Here is a 12,657-nt window from a genome sequence, read left to right as displayed (position 1 = left end):
ACAGCATGTTTGCCTAATCGTTACATAAAGAACATATACCGTACTATGTCATTAACAAGACATCCGGAGTCGCGTTACCTTGGTGAACTCAGAGTTCTGTAAATTGGCGTCGGGACACCAGCAGCCTCCTAAAGCAGTCAACATGGCGCTGTCTTCATCCTCTTTGGTGCACACTTGATTTGAAGAACACCCAGCCGTGGCGGGCTGGTCGTCGATGTCCGCCGCATTGCAGCTTGATGTTCGCAGCTGCAGGCCTCGTAAGAACAGGTGACATGCCTCCAGGTCAGCTTCACAAATCCGCTCCAAGCCCGGACAGCTACAGCTAACATCAGATGGAAATACAAAATAAGATATGACAATATGAATTATCAATCAGAAATCACTCCACACTCTTTATTGCTCTCTGGTTCTACCATATCTTACTTATTGTGTGGAAATATGGGCTAATAACTATAAAAGCAATCTTCACTCACTAAATGTACTGCAAAAAAGGTCAGTAAGGATAATTCATAATGCCACCTACAGAGAACATACTAACTCATTCTTTTTCTACCGCTTATCCTCACGAGGGTCGCTGGAGCCTATCTCAGCTGTCTTCGGGCAAGAGGCGGGGTACACCCTGGACTGGTTGCCAGCCAATCACAGGGCACATATAGACAAACAACCATTCACACTCACATTCATACCTATGGACAATTTGGAGTCACCAATTAACCTAGCATGTTTTTGGAATGTGGGAGGAAACCGGAGTACCCGGAGAAAACCCACGCATGCACGGGGAGAACATGCAAACTCCACACAGAGATGGCCGAGGGTGAGCTTGAACTCGTGTTTCCTAGCTGTGAGGTGCGCGCTAACCACTCGACCGCCGTACAGCCCACATACGAACTCCTTATTTCTAAAATCACAAATACTTGTATATGGTATATCATATGGTCATATCACCTCGTACTTCAGTATGTGACAATAAAATAAAAAAAATGAAACTACAGTAGGAAAGCAGGAAGTGAACAAATGTAACAGTTACTGATTGTAAAAGTACCAGATGGAGGGGTAGGATTTAATAAGCTTTGCTTCTTCCTACTCCTTTTGGACATGTGGAACTGGGAACTGATTATGGGATGCACTCAATTGTAATCTGATGCATGTTCAAATGAAATAAAACCATTACCATAAATACACAAAGTCAATATGTAGGTTTCATGATAACATGAAAAACAAACAAAACAACAAAGTATTTTGAATAATTAGGATCTCATAAAGTTATGAGAACAAAGTCCAAATATTATGGGACTTATATGATAATTCGGAGAACAAAATGTAGGTTGAAATCCATCCATCCATTTTCTATACCACTTATCCTCACTGGGGTTCAGGTATGCTGGAGCCTATCCCAGCTGTCTTGGGGCGAGAGGCGGGGTACACCCTGGACTGGTGGCCAGCCAATCACAGGGCACATATAGACAAACAACCATTCACACTCACATTCTTAGCGATGGACACCAATTAACCTAGCATGAACATACCTGAATTAGTTAAATTTTTGCACAGTATTGCATAAATACACAGGTTGTGTATTTATAATGACATAACAGCATGTGACTATCAATTTTTGAAAAAAAAAGCCCAGTCGATTAATATTTAAAGGCTGTAACAAAGTGATGACAGCAAATATCCTCATGATGGGTTCCCTCTCATCCGCTCAGAGAGCAGACAGTTCAATGTGAGGACAAGGAGAATGTTTCCGTTTAACTACTGCTGAGTTCCAGTCCCTTCCCTGACCCTGTGACATCACATGTAAAAGGACGCTGCAATGAGCAACGCAGTCATTGATCAACTGCTGTTGTTTCCTTTGTGGGTCGAGACGCCGCAGCAGCAGGAAATGTAATACATTTAATTTAATAAACATCATATTGTGTAACTTCTCTCTCCTCCAGAATATTTCTGTCACATGATCTCATGTAAAATCAATCCAATGTTGTCATTGTGATGATGTATTGCTCAGAAGATGATTGCGTCAAGCTTTCAAAAGAAACATTTGACCTTTATGAGCAATTTTTATTGCCCTATGTCTTTCAATGACCTTTAGGTAATACATTATTTCCAAATACGTGTTGTGCCAGATGACATTTTGGCAACCAAATGTATTGACCTCGTTCCTTTAAAGTTGTTAATCCTTTGCAAAAAAAAACAGAGAAAAATGTCACAGTCAAAATGAAGTGTTTTGGCTCTACCCATGAAAAACAAGCAGCATTCTAGCATTCCATCATGTAGTGGAAAGAAATGAAAGATGACAAGATGTGGGGAAGGAAGATGTGACACAACATCTTGACGGTTGAAATGTCCTCCATTTCTGTGGGCCCCTTTCTATTTCTACTGCTGTCACAAACAGTCAAAGTCAGATTGATAAAAATGTAGGTATTATAATTCACAATATGACTTAAGTCTTGGGGGGGGGGGAAACAAGCACAAAACTTTAACACGGTGGTCTCAAAATTGTGGGAAGCGGGGCTTCGATGTTGTTGATCCACAAGGGAAATTGCTTGTGGATTCAAGATGCACTCTTGAATAAAATACAATTCAATATGAATAAAATATAGTAAAAAAAACAGATAAATATAAGGAATAAAAAGAATATAAGTAGCCTACTGGAAAAGTCATTTAAAGCTGTCTATCTTCCTCCTCCTGCATTTTTTTCAGTGTCGAAATTAGACAGCCTCATAATTCCTTCATCACACACTTTGTCAGTCTCTCCCTCTCTTTCATTGTCATTCTGTGTCACTTTCGTCTCGAGACCGGTGGAACAATGCTGTATTCTTTAAGTGTTTTATTGTCATTCATTCATTCATTTTCTACCGCTTTTTCCTCACGAGGGTCGCGGGGGTGCTGGAGCCTATCCCAGCTGTCTTCGGGCAAGAGGCGGGGTACACCCTGGACTGGTGGCCAGCCAATCACAGGGCACATATAAACAACCATTCACACTCACATTCATACCTATGGACAATTTGGAGTCACCAATTAACCTAGCATGTTTTTGGAATGTGGGAGGAAACCGGAGTACCAGGAGAAAACCCACGCATGCACGGGGAGAACATACTCCACACAGAGATGGCCGAGGGTGGGATTGAACCCTTGTCTCCTAGCTGTGAGGTCTGCGCGCTAACCACTTGACCCCCGTGCCGCCCGTTTAATTGTCATCATGTGTGTTATTTTTATTACCTGAAAAATAAGACAAAATCTCTACTCTATTGTGAAATATCTAAGTCTATTCCATGATCTTCAGCAGTAATGAAGCCTCGAAAAATTGAATTCCATGCCTGGAAAAAGGTTGCCAGCCTCTCTGCCCTGGCAGTGCCTGTCCATCAGCCCTACTCTAACCTTCATTTTGGCACACAGGTGATAGAAAAACTGCTCATCCCAGCAGTCTTGCACTCTGCACTGCTGCTGCTTCCAAATTCTGTTAAAGCGGGATGCACCCATTGAGCCATGCCATTGTTATTTTCCTCCTCTAAAGTGAAGATGCACACACATACAAAGGGGCGCACACACAAAAAATTCACTGTGAGGATTTCATTAAAAAAATAGCTAAAAAAAATGTCAAAGTTGGCCACATCTATCACAAAGTGTCCCGCTCGATAATGGCAGCAATTCATTAAAGACGACTGCTGCTTTTAAGATGAAGTTTGCTAAATATCCAGACACACAAGCAGCCCTATGATGAAGGCATCCTGGGGTTCCTCTGTATGAACTCCTTAGCCAGGGGTTAATTGCTTTCAGCCGTGTAACAGCGACAAGTGTGGGGGTGCTGCTTTTGTTGCTTGCCCAATAATAAGATGGAGCAGCGTGCAGGCACACCCCCTTCTACTTTTTCAACCCGCCTTGTGGGACTTGCTGACTGACAGGACTGCACTTTCTCCTCTCTGCATCGTGCTTTCTGCAGAAGAAAGATTATGACTTAACGATTGAAAGGAGACGATGTGGTCTGTTCCTGCTGGCACCAGGACAAGACCTCCCTACGGAGTAAAGGTATATGGCAACTTCATTCTTGAAGTCAGGCTCAGTAGCATTTTGCATACAAAAAGGAGGCTATAGAGTCCATTTCATACACAGAAGCATTTTTAAAGGTGCCATATCCTCCTTATTTCAGGGTCTTTTAACATGATATTGGATCCCAGTGGAGTGCAATAGTTTCTTTTCATAAAACACTCCATAATCTCAATTTCGGTACAGGTTATCTGCATTCTTCTTCTCTTAGCCGACACACTCAGATTTCGCAGCCTCCTCCTGAACCAGGAGTTGGTTCCAGCGCCAACCTCAACAAAGACCAGACCAAAACAAAACGAAACCCCCGCGGGTCCACGAGAACAGGACGACTGATGCTGAAATATATTATTGTACATTTTTTAAGGGCAAATAAGCCACTAATCCCTCCTTCTGTTTTCTATGCCGCTTATCTTAATGTTATGATAAATATAATGTGCAATATTTCCTTGAATATGTCATCTTTCACTCTGTAAAGTTGTGGAATTTCCGTTTGTGACATGTATCATCTCATAGGCAATTCATAAGGTCTGTAAAACATTTGCAGCATTTTGGAAATTCTGTCTTTTCAACTATTAAAGAGCAGCATTTTTTTTTATTATTATATTTATTTCGGCAAATACACAAAACACCACAGTGCATCTTCCACACCAATCAAAATACAACTCTCCATTATTTACATCTGTATTCAGCTTTCTGATCACAAGCCCAAAAGGAGTAGGCAGAAGCAAAAGCTTATAAATGCCTACCCCTTTTTGCAAGATATAATCATGTTCATGCCACTGTCTTGTTTCCCCTGTTATTATTATCATTGTAATATTATTATTGTTATTATCATTATTATCATTATTGTTATAATCTTTGTCATTATTACCATCATTATAATCATCATTAATATTACCATTTTCATCATTATAGTTAACAATTTTTGGATTTTTTTTTAATTATTTAATTTTACAGATTTCTTGTAGAGTGCTGTATCATTCCATCTGATATTTTCTGAAATCCACAGTATTTATGCTTTTATTGTCAATTTATTAGCCCACTTTTTTGTGACATTTACATATCATATTCTGGATTGCATGTGTCTAATCTTGTGCATTAAAAACCAAGAACTTGAGACTGTGTCTGAACAGGTGACCAACCCAAACATCAGTATCTTCTTGTTAAACCCTACATGAGGTTTTTAGACGTGTTTATTAGTTTGTGTGTGTCTGGTCTTATAAAGCATTATAAAGCAAGGTTTTACCGATGACCAGCATTCCATGGCCGATTTATTTGCTAATTTTGCCAGTCTCGGATTGTATCTGACAAGAGGTCTCACTCCGGCTCTCAATGCCGCAAACCATTCTATGAAGCATTTAGGTGCTGAACCAATGCCCACAGTGAATCCTCTTCCTGCCTGTTTGGAGGTGAAAGACTAGGAAAACAGACAGATGGCAACATATAGAGACTGGCAAAATTAGCAAATTAATTTTCAATTAACATGTGATTAACTACATTTTTTATCTCGAGAGAGGTTTTTCCTGAACGAGAAATATCGTCACGTTTTTCATCTTGTGAGACGACATCTGTTGACACACCCATTGGAGAATCCGGCGTCAAACTGTACTTGGTTTACCAAACAGTTGTCCGTCAATGGAATTTCCGTTTGTGACATGTATTGTCTCATAGGCAATTCATACGGTCTGTAAAACATTTGCAGCATTTTGGAAATTCTGTCTTTTTTTTTTAAGAGCAGCATTTCATTGCCAATTTATTAAACTTCACATTCTGTGAACACAATGCTAGCTGCCCCGTCTCCCCACACAAACAAAGACAGAGCGATTGTATCTGACAAGAGGTCTCACTCCGGCTCTCAATGCCGCAAACCATTCTATGAAGCATTTAGGTGCTGAACCAATGCCCACAGTGAATCCTCTTCCTGCCTGTTTGGAGGTGAAAGACTAGGAAAACAGACAGATGGCAACATATAGAGACTGGCAAAATTAGCAAATAAATTTTCAATTAGCATGTGATTAACTATGATTAACTATTTAACTAAGCATTTCCTATCTCGAGAGAGGTTTTTCCTGAGCAATAAATCTCGTAAAGTTTTTCATCTTTTGAGACGAGATCTGTTGACACACCCATTGGAGAATACGGCGTCAAACTGTACTTGGTTTACCAAACAGTTGTCCGTCATGTGAAGTAGGTCTTTAGCTCCCACTAAAACAAAACAATGCTTCCAATTTCTGCCTTATTCCAGTTTAGATACATGAGATTTAGGATGATATAGCATAAAAATGGACAATCTAATATCTAATGCGGCACTACCACATAGTGTAGAAGAAGAGTACAAGGTTTTAAACACATACACAAGTCTGAAACGTTGGGAATTTTAGTTAAACTAAAAATACGAGCATTATCATTCCGGTCTTGACACTGAAATGTCACACTCATTCATGAGTGGCAGACCTCAGAGCTGTTGTTGCATGTTTGCCACTCAAGATCACGAGCTTGATAATGCTTCTTCAGTCAAGTGTATACAGTATTTGCTCAGAGGAGACACTTTACCCCTGTAGCTAAAATTTGAATATACGATAAGTACAGTATTAAAAATGTGATTTTGGATAAGACCCGGAAGAGATGGAGTCGGTGTGTGTGGCATGATATGCAAATTACAATGCCTTGCAGTGTTTTTTGCACCTCTGTGTGAATAGGGATTGTTGTCTGAGCACTGAAATGTCTCAGTGGAACCTCAGTTAGTTAGTATTAACAAAGTCAATGTAGCTTGGTTAATATGCAGGTCACATTACTTAAATGGAGCACTGTTGTTTTTTTTTTTCCAGAACCCTTTATAAGTGGAATAGTTGTCCCATAACATGGATTATGGAAGCATTGTTTGCAACCGGAGTACTTCGGAGCTGCTATGCATAGCTTCCAAATGGTGTGGCTTTTGTCGTGTTTTCCAAAACTCAGGGCTCGACAATAACAATGTACCGATGACCCGGGGCAAGTTAAAACAAAATTCGGGCAAGTAAATCCAATCAGTGATATTCCCGTCGGGCAAGTGTACTTTGGAATGCCATACTGCCAAGAGTTTTTTTTAAAAGCAGTTCTTGTTGGGTGTTGGTAAATTTGGTGGTGGTAATTTGCAAACCAATCCTTGCAAATCTTGAAATGGACCAACCAGAATCGTTTATTTAGACCTCGGCCCGCAGTCCGCGTTTTACCCACACCCGTTCTTGTTCGCGATCAACCAATCAGCGATGGTTTGACTAGGAAAACATCTATCATGGCGTCCCTGCCAACATGGTCTAATTCTTCAACAACTTGTGAAGGAAAACAGCAAAAAGTGATGAACCAGTGCCTCCTAAACAAGTATTTTATTAGCGGCAGCAAATCAAATGATGGCACAGGTGAGTGAATCACATTGCTGTGACAATTTGAAGTGGTCACAATGAAACACCACCGATTAGATCCAATACCAAGTGCTGATTTTGCACAAGCTGCAAAATCTAGCGCTTCCATTTCTCTGTGTATTTTTCTCACCTTTGCTTCACAAATTATTGTTTGACCATTGAGCATTTTTTTCTGGATTAAAAACACTTTACTGGTACACAAATGTGTCTATTCAATAATGTTTCATTGTGGTGCACAACTTATAAAAGGCAAAGTGCCTAGAAGTCTCTTGACAATCCAGATTTCCATGCAACGTCATGATCTATGTAGGAAAACAACCACAAGAAATGATAATCATTTCATCTTTAGTTGAGATTCTCATGTGATGCCACAAAAATGAGATGATATCATTATGGCAGTCTTTTCATTTTACATGGGGCAAGTTCGGGCAAGTAGTTCTCACCTTAAGGATTCCCCATGGGCAAGTCATTTTTGTTTTTAATGTAGAGCCCTGAAAACCATTCCAGACTTTATATCTTCAAGCATGGTAAGCTACGCCGCATGCGCAAGAATCACTGGCCAATGCAGCCCAATGTGGAATGTGGGAGGAAACCGGAGTATCCGGAGAAAACCCACGCACGCACGGGGAGAACATGCAAACTCCACACAGAGATGGCCAAGCGGAGTTTCAAATCCATGAATTAAATATTCATTCATTTTCTACCGCTTTTCCTCACGAGGGTCGCGGGGGGTGCTGGAGCCTATCACATGCTCTACCGATGCACTGTCAACAGATCAAGTGATCAATATAAGGATTTATGACTGATTCTTATTGATCGAGGAGGCTATTCAGTCGTATCTGTTTGTCTATTGCTCACAACAGTTAAAAAGTCTGCTTTTCTTCTCAATCACGCCTGCAAAATAACCCACATTAGAGCCATCTTGCAAGTGCCATCATTTTGATAAAGAAGGTGAGAATGAATAAACAAGAAATATTTCTCCCAAGAGCATCCTCTCATTTTCCAGAATCCAAAAACAGCCTTCTATCAGCAAATGAGTAAAGAAGGAGAGTTTTCTTCATCTTATTTGTGTCAACATCTCGCATCGGACCGGCTGAGCAGAGGTGCTAATAACATGGTGAGAACCAAGGAGGGGACGATCGGAGGGAGTGTGATGGATGAGGCACGGTGCAGTGAACCTCTTTGTGAGGTTGGCGCTTTGATTTCTGGGGATGTTTTTTTTTTTTTAAAGCAGCCATCTGAGCATACACAATTCACACTTGACAGATGCTGCTCGGATGCTCGCAGAGCGTCCTCAGCTTGAACTCAAAGAGCATGCTTTTATTAGCTTCTGTATTTGTATGTCATTTGCATTATATACCACACAAGTGATAAATGGCACCCACCCAAAAAAAAGCAGCTAAATAAAAGAAAAGCCTTTTTTCTGAGTGAACATAATGTATGAAATAACCACACTGCTCCTGTGAACAAAATGTTTTTTGTCCTAGTGACACACTTACAACATCTGTGCAGCTCGAACATCCGGTTCAAGTCGTTAGCAGGAAATAGATAATTGCTTTTCTCAAAACCGGGGACTAGACATCTCACCAGTGCTAATCTTGTGCACACTACCCCCCCCCCCCCCCTTCGTCTCCTCACCTCTTGTCACCGCAGCACTCCATCACCAGTAATGTACATTAAAGCAGTCTGATAACATTAACAGAGGATGATGGATGCACGTGTGTGGCTGCTCCGTGCCACACAGGAGTACGAGGCAGCAAGTGGACTTTGCCCGAGGCTGTATAGCTACATTTGGTATGTAGCTATAGCAGCCTCGAAAGATCTATATCTATCAAATTACATGGATAGAAATGAACATGGAAAGTAAAGTGAGTACTGAATACCAAAAGAACACTGTCTTGTGTTGTTCATTCATTCATTCATTTTCTACCACTTTTACTCACGAGGGTTGCAGGGGGTGCTGGAGCCTATCCCAGCTGACTTCAGGCAAGAGGCCGGGTACACCCTGGACTGGTCGCCAGCCAATCACAGGGCACATATAGACAAACAACCATTCACACTCACATTCATACCTATGGACAATTTGGAGTCACCAATTAACCTAGCATGTTTTTGGAATGTGGGAGGAAACCGGAGTACCCGGAGAAAGCCCACGCATGCACGGAGAGAACATATAAACTCCACACTGAAATGGCAAAGGGTGGAATCGAACTCAGGTCTCCTAGCTGTGATGCCTGCACACTAAGTACTCGACCAACGTGCAGCCTAGTATCATTTATCTTTTTCATTCATTCATTTTCTACCGCTTATCCTCACAAGGGTTGCACGGGGCTGGAGCCTATCCCAGCTGTCTTTGGGCGAGAGGCGGGGTACACCCTGGACTGGTGGCCAGCCAATCACAGGGCACATATAGACAAACAACCATTCACACTCACATTCATACCTATGGACAATTTGGAGTCGCCAATTAACCTAGCATGTTTTTGGAATGTGGGAGGAAACCGGAGTACCCGGAGAAAACCCACGCATGCACGGGGAGAACATGTAAACTCCACACAAAGATGGCCGAGGGTGGAATTGAACCCTGGTCTGCACGCTAACCACTAGACCACCGTGCCACCCCATGAATGAAATATCCATGAGTTAAATATTCTAGTGTCCAGATTGGATAAAACCTGAAAGTAAAGCTAATATGTGAAAAGAAGACTTGAAGCTGTCATACTCATGAAGCTCATGTGCGAAATGGAGAGAAAAAGCGAGAAAGGCTTTGGGAAACAAATTGCATGAGAAGAAGGTGTGAGAGCATGAAGTGGTGGCTGAGGTGATTACAATTGCAGAAAGGACAATGGAGGTGAGTCCGTGGGGGGAGGTTGTTCTGTTTTAAACCCCTTTCACAAACAGAACCACAATGTAACACAATGTGTCATATAACAAAAAAACATTAAAACACTTACCTGTGTAATCTATCCTCCAATAGCTCGATATACTTTGCAGTGTTTTCTTTCAACTGGCTTTCTGCATGGAGAAAACACAGGAAGAAAAAGAAGCATGTTATACTTGTATTTAATGCGCTCGACAATAGTGAAGTGGTATCCTAGCAACAAATCATAACTCTAATTTCATTAAAAGTGATTGCCATTAACTATACTATTCATATGATTAGGAAGCAATAATCATCACAGTAGGCGAGGCCATCGTTTCAGAATGTTGAATTTCTCCCTCAAGAAAGACGAGCACATACGCGAGAAAAGATCTCTACCCTAACAGGGAATCAAACTTGACAAGACTTGAGGGTATGGGAAGATTTTTTTTTTTTTTTTTATCAGTGCATATGTGCTCTTATATCGTGCTAGTCTTTCTGCAGGGCTTGAAGCCGGACGGCTATCTTGTGTTGCTTCCTGTATAGCTTCCTGCCAGCTTTGAGCTGTGCCTGAGGATGTAGACGCAGGTTGGCTGAGCGTTAAGTCGGAGCGTCAGGATGAAGGCGGAGGCAATCTGAGCGCCGTTAATGAGCTCATGTATGAAACATGAAAATTATCCCCCCCCCCCTGCAGCAGCAAATCTTTACACACAATGGGATGCACTTATATCAAATTGCTCTCTCTGTGAAGAGCTCATATGCAAATACTCCTGAATGTATTGTATGTAGCATTTTATTTAATATTATTTGTAATCGTCTCGCTCTCGTCCTGTTTTGGACAATTTAGATGATTTTGGAAGGAGTAAAACCACTCAAATTACAGGCAAAATACACAAAAGAGGACGTGCTTAACATATTCGCCACTGTGCTATTTCCACTTCACTTCTTTTCAATGGTCAGATTATTGTTGGATGTGGTGTGCTCATTTTGTACCTTTTAACTCAGATGGCCGCCATCGACTATTGTTTAATTTTCCAGTGTTTTTCAACCTTTTTTGAGCCACAGCACGTTTTTTACATTGGAAAAAATCTCGAACCAAAAAATGTAACAAAATGTCACCACGACCTCACACGTGCATCAATAAGTCTATCGGAGGAACAAGGTAGGTGTTGCCACACGGACCAATATTACATTGCTCTGCCAGTCTTTACACCACAGACACTCCACAGTAGCCAAGTTTTTACATGACCACTTTTTCTCTTTCCGAATGACCTTTCGGGAAACAATGGTATCCATGGAAAGGAATATTCCAATCTCTTGTCTACATGCGCAGTGAAAATCAACCAGAATAGTCAATAGGGCATGCCCAGTAAAACGTAAACATCACCATCACGTGATACCGGCTTCCCCAAGTTATTCTTTCACTTGTCGGAATAACTCCGTATTGCCAGTTTTTCGTCTGTCCAGTCTTGAAATTTAGTTTGAATCAAAAACAAACTTTGCTTAGTCCAGTGCCGATTGCTGGCCTCCATTTTTAAAAGTGAAGAACGTCTGGATCTGCGTGTTACGTCATATCTGAGCATGCGCTGAAAGAACGCACCCGGGATAAATTTAAACAGGAAAAGATCAAATTCCATCTTGCTAATATTTTATAATTAAACTCAGTACATGTTTTATATAGATATATATTTTCTTTTTTAATAAGACTGCACTTGTGAATGGCGTATGGAAGGGTTTAGATTCTGTTCCACAGATGGCGGTAATGCACACGAAAGCTGCTTGCCAACCGCTAATAAACAACAGAAGAAGAAAAACACCACGAAGAAGAACGCACCCTGGCAACTTTCCGTTTGAGCGGGTACAAGATACCTCAATCGGATTGGTTAAAGGAATATTCCATCCTTATTCAATTCTTTCCGTTTGAGCAAATAAACCAAATGCAATTGGAATATTTGGGTCCATGTATACTATTGACATAATGGTTATTGACATAATATTTGCAAATGATGATTATTCATTAATTCATTCATTTTCTACCGCTTTTTCCTCACGAGGGTCGCGGGAGTGCTGGAGCCTATCCCAGCCAGCCAATCACAGGGCACATATAGACAAACAACCATTCACACTCACATTCATACCTTTTTTTGGAATGTGGGAGGAAACCGGAGTACCCGGAAAAAAACCCACGCATGCACGGAAAGAACATGCAAAATGCACACAGAGATGGCCGAGGGTGGAATTGAACTCTGGTCTCCTAGCTGTGAGGTCTGCGCGCTAACCACTCGATCACCTTGCCGCCAAATGACGGTTTCTCAAGGTACACTAGTGTGCCGCGGCACAGTGGTTGAAAAT

The 12,657-nt window shown here is 41.3% G+C and overlaps 1 protein-coding gene across 4 annotated transcripts in view; it reads right to left on the bottom strand.

Moving 5' to 3' along the window:
* disc1 (DISC1 scaffold protein) overlaps positions 1-12,657 on the bottom strand; it is a 67,667-nt gene that overhangs the window by 19,974 nt on the left and 35,036 nt on the right. For all 4 annotated transcript variants that reach the window (XR_009120401.2, XM_078787204.1, XM_078787203.1 and 1 more), the window contains 2 exons: positions 10,400-10,460; positions 79-322 (listed from right to left, as the gene is read on the bottom strand). Coding sequence is in view for 3 of the 4 variants with exons in the window: in XM_078787204.1 (XP_078643330.1) it covers positions 79-322; positions 10,400-10,460 (305 nt within the window). In the remaining variant the exon portion in view is untranslated. The remainder of the gene's footprint in view (positions 1-78; positions 323-10,399; positions 10,461-12,657) is intronic.

Source organism: Doryrhamphus excisus, linkage group LG20 (genome assembly GCF_037039965.1).
Source record: "Doryrhamphus excisus strain RoL-2023G ecotype Guam linkage group LG20, RoL_Dexc_Guam_v1.1, whole genome shotgun sequence".
In the NCBI taxonomy this organism is placed as follows: domain Eukaryota; kingdom Metazoa; phylum Chordata; class Actinopteri; order Syngnathiformes; family Syngnathidae; genus Doryrhamphus; species Doryrhamphus excisus.
Note: the sequence above shows the minus strand (reverse complement) of the source record. Positions and strands in the feature narration are given on the sequence as shown.